At 31.1% G+C, this 13,492-nt stretch overlaps 1 protein-coding gene across 1 annotated transcript in view; it reads left to right on the top strand.

Annotated features, from left to right (window-relative positions):
* Positions 1-1,591: 1,591 nt before the first annotated feature.
* The window catches only part of LOC139425418 (uncharacterized), a 30,072-nt gene continuing 18,171 nt past the window's right edge, over positions 1,592-13,492 (top strand). Inside the window, exons 1-4 of the mRNA XM_071180279.1 lie at positions 1,592-2,040; positions 4,529-4,578; positions 6,046-6,092; positions 8,097-8,182. Coding sequence (XP_071036380.1) covers positions 1,821-2,040; positions 4,529-4,578; positions 6,046-6,092; positions 8,097-8,182 — 403 coding nt within the window. The 5' untranslated portion in view covers positions 1,592-1,820. The remainder of the gene's footprint in view (positions 2,041-4,528; positions 4,579-6,045; positions 6,093-8,096; positions 8,183-13,492) is intronic.

The raw sequence follows: 13,492 nt of genomic DNA, 5'->3' as shown, positions 1-13,492 counted from the left end.
TTTGTTTTGATAGTTATGATATGAGGCGTCAGAGGTTAAATGTGCAGCTATCGGTCTGTAGTTTTTGTCTTTGATAAAATCGTCCATCTTGTCAATAGCTACAAAATAAGTTATTGGTCACGGTTAAAGCTCATGCCTGTCATAGTACGAAAGTTTGGTACAATATATTGCACCATAAACGCATTTCTTGGTCATATTTACCAATTTATGGAGCAACCTAAATAAAATAATTTTTCATTTATCCAATTTATGGTGCAATTAGAAGCTTTGCACCAAGTTTTGGTTAAACATTAAACGAGATTTCTTACAATGTACTTATGTAACAGACATACTAGAAAGTTTTTGTTAAGCGCTACGGTTTCCTTTCATTCTAATATTAACGTTATTTCAGCTCTCCAAACTAACTCCGTAGAAAATAGGTAAGCATTACTGGTAACGTCTAACTCATGATTTTATTTAAGTTATGGAAAAGTAGTGAACAAAACATCGCCAGAAGAAACATAATAATTAAAGAGATTTTACTTTCACCGCTAACATTATTTTCTACCCCTTTGCGATACTATGATTTAAGTAGGAAGGTTTCATGAATACGCTTTTGAGGCTCCGAAGGAAGTGTAAAGGCCTGTTTACGCGGTCCAAGTTGTTGAATCCGAGAAATCGGGGGAATTTTCTCTGTCCAAAAAATTGGATGATTCGTCGACACTATCCAGGTTCTTGAATGTCACTGATGGGTCGGAAGAAAAACTTGCGCATGCGCATTTATTCTTATTCAACATTATAAAATTACTTACATGAGTTTAAAATTACTAAATAAATTCAAATACAATCATAATAATGCAAATAGCTCGTAACAAATCAATTTATTTGGACTAAAATACATGAAAACAGACAACAAAATGACATAGTCTGATGCCTGTTTGTTGACGTCCCAAGACCTAAGACCCTGATTGGTTAAGGGAGGAAAAACTTGAATGAAAAGTAGAACTATCGTCCAAGGACTTGGACCAAGTACTTGGATGATCATTTACACAATCCAAGCTCAATGCAAAACAGGTTTCCATCAATATCAATCAATCTTCGTCCAAGAACTTGGATCGTCTAAAGAGGCCTAAAAGATATTCAAAATCTCTTTAATATTTACGTGTTATGAATAATCTTAATACGGGTGAGTCGCTACTTAATATTATAATCCAAAATGACATTGCAAACTAAAGTCAGTGGAGGGACAGCCCATAGAGGGCCTACCGTACCCATCTCAGTTTTCTTGAACTTGGGCTCTGTGGTGCCGGAGCAGATGTTCCGGTTAGGTGGTCAACCGAATGCGAAACCCACAGTGTTTAGTTCCCAAGCACGCTTGGTACTCATTTTATCGATGGGATGAAAGGTTGAGTCAACCTTGCCCGGCCCGAGGATCGAACCCAGGACCTGTGGCAGGAGAATGCAAAGCTCTACCACTCAGCCACCGGGCGTCTGACATTGCTAATACCAAGGAAAATTGCCTTTCTCTTAGCAATTGTACATCAAATAAAAGGGAATAGTATTAAAGTCCATAAAATATTTCAAACAACTTGGTAGCAGCCTTCAGTTTTTTATTTTACTACAGATTATTGGATTAGCATAAGCAAATGATTTGAAAAGAGATTGATTTAAATGAGGTATGATATTTTTTTTGCATTGCTTTCAATATTTTCGCTCTAAACAATCTCATCCTCAACCATTAAACACTATATAGTGACAATTATTCATCCTAATTTTCCAGATTAAAAAGCATCTATAAATAAAAAAGTTGATTAAAATTATTGCAATCCATTGGACGTGCAATGAATGATGTCAATAAACACAATCTTCATCTGCCACGAAATCTAGAACAATTTCCCGAGTACGCCCAAAAATATCCCTCTCTTCAAAGGAAACACTTGTGCGACGTGAAAAGGGGTATACATTATCCCAATCTTCCATCATTTCGTCATATAGAACGGGATAATGCCCTGCATAAGTTACCTGATGAACATTGTAGGAACACAACGCTTTGCAATCCAGGTAAATATTGTTTTTGCTACTCGTCTTTTACTCATTTCTAAGATTTAAAGCTAACATAACGATTATTCGCAAGAAAATAAAACAAATAAGGGAACATTATTTCATTTTTTAATACGAACTCGTAGTAAAAATATGCTTAGAGGTGGCCCCTAGGCAAAAACTGGCAATTTTTTGGCTTCAATTGTGTCAGCGTGCAACATCCTGCCAAATAAAAAGACGCCAAAACAAAACATAATTAGAACATTTAAAAAAAAATAATTCGATTAAAATGCATTTTATATCAAAATAAAAAAGGGAAGATTTCCGTTTAGTGATCTGCGGCAGAATAATCGCCAAGTGCTGAATTTAAAACAAATGTTTTTTTTTTTTTTTTTTTTTTTTTAAATAAAAACCCCTCGACGGAAGGGGACAAACTTGAAGGGTATAATTCGCAGCCACTCCTGGCAAACTTCTACAAGATTGGATTTTATATTTTTAAAATTTGCAAATTTAAACTACATTTAGTGCTTTGGCGATTGCAGTTGGCATTACAAATAACGATACGTGAATTTACTCAAAATAAAACAAGGAAATTACGTAAAAATGGAAATGCATTTTGTCTAATATGTATTCTAAAAATAAATATCGATTTAATTTAGAAGTGTCTGTGCGGGTTTCCATAAATGAAAAAACATGGGGAGCAAGGGAAAAGTCGCCAAAAAATGTGGACCTCCATCAACTTCTTTAAAATTTATTTTATTAAACAAACTAAAATTAAGTAAAATTAATTAAATAAAAAAAGTAAGTACCGAAAAGTACTCAAACTTGCTTATCCTGGTTACCAACTTAGCAATAATCGTGGCATGTCAATATACCGAACTCGTTGTGTTGAGATTTAATTTTTAAAATATTTTTACCGCATGCTATACTGCAATGAAAAGAAGGATTATTTGCTGTCATTATCTTCATTGTTTACCAAATGAAGTTTCATCTTTAAAAAAATGTTTGGGGACGTTGAACCCCAATATCATGCAAAGTTACTGCAGTCATTATCTTCGTGGAAATTAAACCATCTTAAACTTGATTAAAGGATGACTTGAAAGAAACATGGATCAATTAAAATACATCGAAAACAAATTGAGACGGTGGTGCGACGTTTTGGAAGAAGTCAAAAAATCTTGTTTCAACAAGGGAATTCTCAATTGCATTTTCCGGGTTGTCATTCTGATTTCGCTCTCTCTCTCTCATTTAATTTGTTCGAATTCCAGTTCTATATTTTTCTCGATGGTCTCCCCTTCTACATTTCGATCCTCAATTATCACCTCTGTAAGATTCAATTTTAGCTCATGTTCTCTTATTTATTTTAAATATTTTAGTGATTTTTATAATATTAATCAAAACAATAACTGACATTGGGTCGGTTATTACCTCGCTTTACTTTGAAGTAGTAAGCTGAAAATGAACTGTTCACGCGTTTTGAAACATTTTGAAAACAAAATGAATTTATTACATTTAAATCTAATTTATAGTTGTTTGAACTGGTGTAAAGTAAATGCCAAGAAAAATTTTTACAAGTGGATTCCCTTTCACAGAAGAACCAAAAGTTGCTCTTTTTTCATTTATTTCATATAAGACTCTGAACAATTTCTTCAGCTCCACAAATCAGGTGCCGGTTTATAAAGTCACAATTCGTAATGAACATCAGGAGCCTGCTTTTGGTGTCTTTGTTTACATATTTTTCTGAGTTTTAAAACTGAACTTAAAAACAAGATTAAAAATAGAATGATAAAAGCATTCTTATTCTTGAGCAGAATTGTTTAAGATTTAATTATTTGAACAATGATAATTATTGTTCAAAAAAAGTTAACATACAGGAAAATGTGCCTGTTGTTGTTAATTTACGTCGCACTAGAGCTGCACAATGGGCTATTGGCGACGGTCTGGGAAACATCCCGGAGGATGATCCGAAGACATGCCATCACAATTTTGATCCTCTGCGGAGGGGATGGCACCCCCACTTCGGTAGCCCGACAACCTGCACGCGAAGTCGAGCACTTTACGGTAGCACAGTTCAACGAGGACCAATACCGCACACCCTCGGTCCCTACGCAGACTGATCCAAGTGGATCACCCACCCGCACACTGACCGTAGCCAGTGATGCTTGACTTCGGTGATCTGCTGGGAACCGTGTCTTAACGATCAGTCCACTGCGGGACGAAAATGTGCCTGAAGTGTGAAGATTCGTATCTTCTGCATGTTAGAATTCTATTGATCAGAATCAAAATTTAGAATTTTACAAAATATTTTAACACTTAATGTATCATTTTTAACCCTTTTTTTCAGGATTCAAAGAAATCCTTATTGCTCAACATCTTAAATATTTGTATGCATAAAAATCTACAATTTTATATTTTTCTTATGTTTTAAATCTTGTGATATTCTTAGCAAAAAATTTAAAAATATTTTTTTTTTGTTTGTAATTTTTGATAGAAAAAATTATTATTTTAGAATGTTTTGAAGATATCCCGCAAGTTGAAAAACCTTTTAGGAAATATCAGGTATAGTAATTTTAAACTTATGAATTGAATGCAGCAGTAATTTACGTATAAATACTGGATATTGTAATTATATACAGAAGAAATTTTATTTTATCAGAGCTTAAATCTATTATATTGATTATATTTACAGCTACTGCAATTCACAATAGAAGTTGCGAAGTATGACTTATGTTGAATGGGATTAAAAACAGTTTTGAAACTGTCAAATATCTCGCGAAATATACATCGGATCGAAAAAGTGAAAATTGTCGCAATCAATATTTTTAAAAAGCTATCCATTAATACCAAACTCGATCTTTGTTATCAATCTTGAAACCTTGAGAACAGGAAGGAGGGACTTCGAAATCTTAAACATGAACCCTTATTTTTTATTGCAGATTCGGATTCTTCAGAAAAAAATTAGCCGTATTTGAGTTGTTGGTATATGGATTTTGTTTCACAGATGCTGGTGCTACCGAAAAAAAAAATTAAACATAAAAACATGACACATGTGTTTGAAATGATCAATCTCGTGATCCATCAGATTAAGAAGATGCGAGAAGAAAATAGACTCGTTCAAATTTAGTTTCTTTTTATCAATTTATTTATTTTTTTTCTTCCAAAAAATACGGAAACATTTTAAGTTTTGTTTATTTTTATTTCAATCTCGAAAGTCATCAGATTAAAAAGATAAAAATAAGCACGTTTAAATATTTTTTTATCAATTTAATTTATTTTTGAAAAAAATACCGAAACTTTTTTAGCCTTATTTATTTTTATTTTCATTCGGAAGGGGTCTCGAGTAACCACCGTTTTAAACAGTTTGTACCCTTTTTAATTTTCATAATCACAGCGCCATCTGTGAAGCGGAATGCATTATCCTATAATTCAAATAAAGTTACTTTTTCTCTGGAATCCGAATCTGCAATAAAAATAGGGGGCTCATGATTAAGAGTTCAAAGAAGCCCCTGAACCAACCTTTGTGGTTGGAGTTAAAAGATTGAATTTTGTATCATTGGATAGCTTTTAAAATATATTGATTGTGTCTAGTTTCCCTTTACCATTTTTTTTTTTTTTTTTACAACCTGGTATGTTACTACCAATGTATGCGTTTAAGAAACTAAATGGGTCCAGAAAGCCCTAAAACGATAAAATGAAAGTTGCTGGAAAAAGTACATCACTTGTTGCAAATAACTGAGTGCTGATAATAACAAAATATAGCGAATCTTCGATTGTTTTTTTCCTGTTACATTTTATCTGAGAAATGTATCTTTCCTCGCATTACAAGATTTTCCACGAACTGTCTACTGCTACTGCTATAAATACTAGTGTGTTTTAAAAACAGGCAATGCCGTACACCTTTAATCCTCATCTTTTCCTACATCGACTGTCAATATACAAATATAATATCAATTTTTTTTGCAGAACCTTCATTTTTTCTCCTTATTTACATATTTAATATTTCATATTATTCCATTTCTTTTCCAGATTGCCAGCTTCGATAAATTCGTTGAAAAATATTCATTCGCGCCTCAGTAAGTTTCAAATTTAATGGTAGGCAATCACATTTTTTAAAATAAAACTAGTAATACTGAACATGCTAATCGTAAATTTGTATTTTAGGAAAATTGAAATTTGCATTCGTTATTTCTTAAAATTATTGTTGTCAGTAAGCATAATCGTGAAACAATTTAACGTTATTGTTATACTTTACAAAAGCATTGATTATATTTCGCAAATACATTAATTGCCTTTTATAAATATCTCTTCATTTAAGAATATAATTGCTACCAAAAAGTAACTATATTTTACACTTATAACCTTTTATGTAGAGCCCTTGATTCTTTGCTTATTTATTTTATTATTGTTATTATCGTTTTACTGTTTCAAGATAATTTTCTCTTTATATTTAACACTAGAACGATAGTAGAGGTCATTTTGGACGCAAATCAATCATGAGAGGCGCTAATTTCTAAAATAATTCTATCAGCTTTCTTGACTTTTGGGGCCTTACCTACCTTTTGGAGGTATTCAAAAGCATTATTATTTTTATTTATTAAGTTACATATTAAGTGTATAAAATGAGGCACAACCTAGAGTGATTATCGTGGTCAAGATGACCGCAATAAAGATTTAAATGCGTTTCTTTAGATATAGCATTCGCTTTCGTTTTATTTATTTAACTGGCTCTTGCGCCTAAATACATCGATATAGTACGAGTTTTTTTTTCTTTTTTAATTACAGAGATCCTCTTCCTATTTGCTATCGCTCGCGTCAGACCCCGACACTGCAGCTCTTTTAAGATCTTTTCGTGATATGCGACTAACGAATCGAAATAGAAACGACGCATTGTTAATTTTTCGGAGCAGTGTTAAGATTTTGTGCAAAATTCTAGTATTTGTTTAATACCAGGAGAAACTTAGAACCATTTGAAAATTAGTCAAGCAATAGAGGATTTTACGAATAATTTTTTTTTTTTACTTTACTGTTTTTGTCGTGCTGAACACGGATCCACATTTTACGATCAAAAATTTGCGATCAAAAATTATGTTTTTTTCTCTGGAAAATCTGGAAAAATGTGCTTTTTCACATCGCTTTCTCTCATTTTTTGTTGTTGTTGCGCAAGATGAAAAATTTCTGATAACATATTTGAAAAATAGAGAACATTTCCTACAAATTCCGTAGAGGCAATAAATCAAAGAGTTAACGATCTCGGGAAAAGTGACTATTGTACTAAAATGGAAATGGAGTGCACAGAATTTCCATTTGACTTCTAAGTGTGAGTCTACAAACATTTGGAACATACTGAGTCTACAAACATTTGGAACATGCGGGGGAACAGGATTATGAAAACACTTCTAAGACAACTCTATGAAAACGGTCTTTCTTTTAGACTGTTTGGAAACTGTCTTGGACGATTTTATATTGCAAAACGGTTGGCATAATTTGAGAGATCATGCTTGAAGCTTGAAAAAAAAAATGGTGCCATTTGTATCGATCAAAATAAGTGTAATTAAGTTCCTTTTTTTCTTTTATTTATAATAGCATGTAATAAACAAAAAGCATTTTTATATAAATATCGCAATCCTGTAGAATGAGCTCGAAATTGTTGGTATCAAAGTTGGAAAAAAAATTATTGACTTTCTCGCTTCAGATAGATCAAACCAAATTTTGCATGGATAAAAATGACACCATTTCCAAAAGCTTCAAGCATGATCCTTTAAATTGTGCCAACACTTATGCCAAGTAAAATTTTCCAAAATATTTGCTGCTGAAAGATATCGTTTACATAGCGTTAGAAAGAAGTGTTTCTATAATTTTGATCAACCATTGCCCAATACGTTTTAAGATAGCATTTTTTTAAGCTCGACTACAACCAATCTTTTCTTAGAAATTGAAGCTTCTTGATTAAAAAGTAAATATTTCATTTTAATTCAAAGCCCAGTTGCATTTTTGTGGCGTTCTTTATGTGTTCTAGCAATTCTGGAAATTATGAAACATTTATTTCAAAGTTTAAAAAATAGTGCCTAATCTTTTAGAAACCTGGTGTGTCCAGAGCTTGATATATTGAAAGTGTGTCCAAAGGAAAGACGAGACTGGAAGGACACGTTAGCAAAAGAACACAGTACGTATAGACTAACCCACGAGGGGCTTTAAATTCATTAGTGGTAGTTAAGTTGGGTTAAATCTATTAAGAATTTATTTAAACACATCACTTTAACTTTACAAGTGGAGAATTTTTTTTTTTTATATAGATGCATTTGATTTAAAAATAATATAGTGGTGGTCATAAATGAAGATGAAAGAATGTTTATGAAAGCTGTTTTTAACCTTTGACGGGAACTAATTTTCCCTAGCACAGACCATCTTCACTGTGTTATAACTCTCGGGGGGAATCAATTTTTCTACTTTATTGATTTATCAAAGAATTGTAGTTCTCAAAATGCATCCTATGGTGATCAAATCGGCATTTTTGCGAAAAATGGACATAAAAATGGTTCTTAATTTTCTTTTACATTCTCCTAGTTTTCAAATGTATTAAACTTTTGCACTCCCAGTACTCTATGCCGTTTGAATTAATGTAAACGCTAAATTATCCAAACTACTTCATACAGTATTTTAATATAATTTCTAAAATTCATAAAATAACGTGGTTACTAATCAATAAGGTTTAAATTGTGTTCATAGTTGTCAGAGTGGTGACTTTGGATTTCACCTTATAGATTTCAGTGGAGTGCAAAAGGCATTTGTGCTTTCAAAAGGACGATTTCTTTTTTTCAGAAAAGGAAAAAGTGTATCACTATTTAGGATTTATTTTGAAGAAAACAGGATGTTTTTGTCCCATGTTTCTATAATATAAATATTTCTGTTCAAATCTGAAGTCAATTTACAGTGCGTAAAAGAAAAGAAAAAAAACAGACCACCCTGAATAACTTTTGGGTTAATGATTGAATCTTACGTTCTATGCAAGAATGGCGCCAGACTCTGCCCGACAAGGGGTCAAGTCTCCCCCGACAGGGGGGCTCAAAGAAATTAATTCAAAATATTTAAATTAAAGCGAATTTTATACTTTAAATTTTTTTCTCATATCATTTTTTTCAAGTGTGTTTCTAAGAATCTAAAATCTCTAATATTGAGACCATAATGTACATATTCCTTTTAATGTAAATTTAAATATAATTATTTTTTCTGTTATCGATGTATTTTGTACTGTATGGTGTAATTTACTATACATTGTAAGAGTAAAAATTACTTCTGTAATAAAGAAAAATAGTTGTAGCAGTATCCGCTATTTCAAAAAATTTTTACGCTTCTTACTCTATCATAACGCAAAAATTATTCGTTAATAAAAATTTTAAATTTCATGCACATTTAACAAAACATTTAAAGAACATTTTAATATAAAATGTTATTTTCATATACATCGATTGGCTTTTGAATCATTTAAATGTTTTGCAAATAAAGTTTTAAGTACATTTTTTGCATCCACGTACTCTATCTAAAGATATCATGCCCCGTTTTGAACGAACTTCGAAATGGTTATGCCCATAAAATTGCAAAATTCGAATTTTTTAAAATTGTTACGTAGTTTAATTTTACGGATAAAAAAATAGCTATTTTAATCAGGGGACTCGATGTTAATATATATTGTAAATAAATACAAAGAGACTCTTAAAATTTCTCCTTGCGATTCCTTTTTCTTTTCAAAGACACTTTTAAAGTGAACATCTATGTCCGGCAAAATGCTAATTTCTGCATTTGAGAAAAAGAGTAAGTAATATAAGATTCAAACACTATAGCTCAAATTTGTAATTATTTTTAAATTTACAAATTTTAAATTTGCGTCTGAGAAACGAATATTAACTAACTTAAATTTTTTTTAAAAAATTGCCAGACATGGCTGCTGTTTGTCTGCCTATGTTTTCGTTTCTCTGCAAAAGATTTCTGTTTCGACCTGCAGAAGTTTTTTACAAATTGACATGCGCCTGCAACGAATAACCTTTCACACAGTTAATTAATTATTGTTTACCACATATCAACGCGAAACATTCTTTCCTCTACGATTTCAATTTGCTTTTGCTGTCATAGTTACGAATTTTAAGTCACAAAAAATGGACACTAAAAACTAAGAAGTTAGGGGATCAAATTTCGAAAAATAAGAGTTTTTTTTATTTTATTTCTCAGGACTCATTTGACAGATTTTGCTTAAATTCTGCATTTTTACATTTAAAATCGCAAATTATGAAAAAATTGTATACTTTACATTTCTTAAGTTTCTCGACTTCCCTTAAATAAGGTTATAATAAATGTTTTCTAAAAATTTTATTTTGCATGAAATTATCTTTAGAAAAACGAATAGGAATTGATTGATCTGATTGGAATTGTATGCAAAACTTTTTCAATTCGCAATTTGCTTAAAAAAAATTGGGATATAGTGAAATACGCAAAAACTAAAGTTAACATTAAAGGGTGCTAACTTTAAATGGACTCATTGATAAAGCGCGCTCCTGAAAAAACTATTAAAACAATATTTCTAGATTGAAAAGTTTTACAATATTTTGGGAGTCAGAAATCCGTCGAAAAAAGGTATGTTTAACAATCGGAGTGCGTTTTTATGTCTAATTTCCTAAATTAAAATATCGTTTGGACTAATTGATTAGTATATTTGATGTCACCCTCTCGAACCATTAAGAATGAGTCCAAGAACATGAAGATCCGAACTTAAGATTAGAAATTATTCCGGTGGGTCCATTTATTTTTTTGCGCACTGTATATTCATTTGAAGTATATGTCAATATTCCTGATAATAGCAAAATATTTTTTCATTTTTATATATAGAAAGGTATATTTAGCTGGTGGTTATCCATCTATATGTGCTTTGTTAATTTTAAGGATTATGATTGAGAGAGGAAAATAAGGTGAAATGATGTACACTTTCAATATTAATATCAGATATAAATAAATAAAAACGTCTCTCATTTTATCCTTTTTGTTAATTTCACAGTAATTGCATAGTAATAGCTTCGAAATAATAGCTCAATGATAATAATGATAATATCTCAATCTCGTCATCTCTCAAGAGCGTTTTGATTGAATCGAATTTTTTTTCATACAATTGCAAAAATTCGTTTTTCCAAAGGTAGTGCCATGCAAAAAATATAGTTTTAAATAGTTATAAAAAATTTAATATTTCTTATATTTTTATTTATAATATGCGTTGGGAAAATTCCGAATCCCGATTTTTGAAATCCCAGTGTTGTAAATGGCGACTGATGCACGTTAAATCTGTCGAGTCGTAAAGTCCTCCATGTTCCCATAACAAATCAATATCTCTGGGGGTACTTATCCAGGAGTTTCCTTGTCTTCTGGATTGGTTCAAAAGTACAAGGCTACGGATCTGAACATTAGTAGTTGTAAATCCGAAAATTGGGTCGGTTGTTCAACGACGACGGATAAAATAATATAAAATAGCATGACATAAAATTTTTTACATAATTTTATGGAAGGTAATTTTAAATTGCAAAATACAAAATTTGAATGAAATCGGTTGAATAATTCGAGATAAATAAAATTTTAAGCAAAATGACTTTTTTAAAATGTGATAACTCAGAAAATAATTGATCAATTGCTCTGAAAGTTTGCATTTTGAAATGTAAAGGATGTAAAAATATGTAGAACATACAATTCAATATATTTTACTATTATTTAATAAACTAATAAAAAATAACAAATAGTTGTTTAAAATTATTTTTGCTTAAAAATTTGTGCATAAAATGTTTTTTTGTAATTTTATGCAAACATTTTTCAATACACTCAAAAAGTTCTCGTGATAATAGGCTATAATCGAAGAGTGAAGTTAAAATTAAAGGACACCTTTCCAACTCTCTCTCTGCCATAACTTCAGACAGACCCTATCTTCCAGATTGCCGTTTTTTTCTCAATTTGAAAATTAAAAACCTAAAACTATAGACTAACTTGCATATTTATCCAGAACAGAATGCGCTTTTCTGTTCATTTTCGTAACTTAAAATATGGTATTGATTCTTTGTACGTGAAAATATGATTAAATCAAAAGTTAATCAAGGTGTTCCCTTTTTCCATTTCATGCACTGTACATAAAATAAGTCAATGAGAATCTGTTAGGTTGATTAATATATATTTTAGGATATTGAATATGAACAGTTTAATTGTTTTTCTGACTCAATCAACAATCTTTTTACTACTAAGAAAATGATAAAAAAGATAATAAATAAAAAATATTTTGTTATTGTTTTTTTTCCGACTGCATATTTATTGCGTTGATTAAAATATAAACCTTGAATCCGAATAAGTAAATGATTTTCCTCAATTAATAGTATTTTTTAAAAAAAAAGATTAAAAAATTAAATTTTTTTTATTTTGTTCTTATACTTTCATTTTGCTTGAAAATTTCAAAAAGAAATTATGTGATCACATAAACCATTGATAAACACATTACATAAAAAAGAATTCGCAAAGAAGAGGACCTGTGTATCCCCTTCTTAGTTCTCCAGAAGAAAGAATAGCAGTTTGAAAGATAAGTTTCCAAGAAAATGAAGATGTGTCTGTGGGAAAGGATTTCTAAGGGACTTCGAAAAGTCGTCAATTTCAGTCCATGTCTAATCGCATCCGGTCTCTAGTTTAACAATGTATGGGCAAAGTTACAAGTAGTGCAGTGAAACTACAATTGCATAGAATTTACAATATATTTTACTAATTTTTGTTAGTTATTCTTAAAAATAAACAAATAAAAAGTCAACTACGAAATTTTTTATTAGGCATTTGTAAATGAATTTTTGGCATTATTTAGAAAAAAAATGTGACCAGACTATTTTCCCTACGAGACTCTAAATTTTTCCCGATGGGAGGGAGGCTGCCATGCCCGACAGGGGTGCAATTGCCCCCTCCCTCTGATCCCCTACTGGCGCCGCCCTTGGTTCTATGATTTCATCTTAAAGGTTCAAAGGGGTGACCGTAAATAGGTTAGTGTAGACGATATTACGAAATCAGACACAAAAACGTACTTTTAAACATAACCCGTCGACCGACGCAATTTGGTGAGCAGAGTCCAAAGCTTGGACCCATTAATATTACTTTTGGCGCGAATGTCTCGAGAATTTTTTTATCGAGTTGAAAACATTTTGTACACAATAAGAAAATTCGTTTGTCTGCAGATAATTCCAAGCCAAATATAACTTTAAATAAATATTTATTACTTTCTATTATTTAATTTAACTTCAGGCGAAAGTCTTTTGAATTGTAAGGTATACATTATTTATATTCCTTTTACATCATTTTAAAAAATGCAACTTTAAATAGTAAAATATAAAATATGAGCAAAATCGGTGGAATAGTTCCTGATGAAAATTCATAAAAGCACGACTTATATAATCACAAAAGGCAATTTTCATATCGT

Source organism: Parasteatoda tepidariorum, chromosome 4 (assembly GCF_043381705.1).
Source record: "Parasteatoda tepidariorum isolate YZ-2023 chromosome 4, CAS_Ptep_4.0, whole genome shotgun sequence".
Lineage (NCBI taxonomy): Eukaryota > Metazoa > Arthropoda > Arachnida > Araneae > Theridiidae > Parasteatoda > Parasteatoda tepidariorum.
Note: the sequence above shows the minus strand (reverse complement) of the source record. Positions and strands in the feature narration are given on the sequence as shown.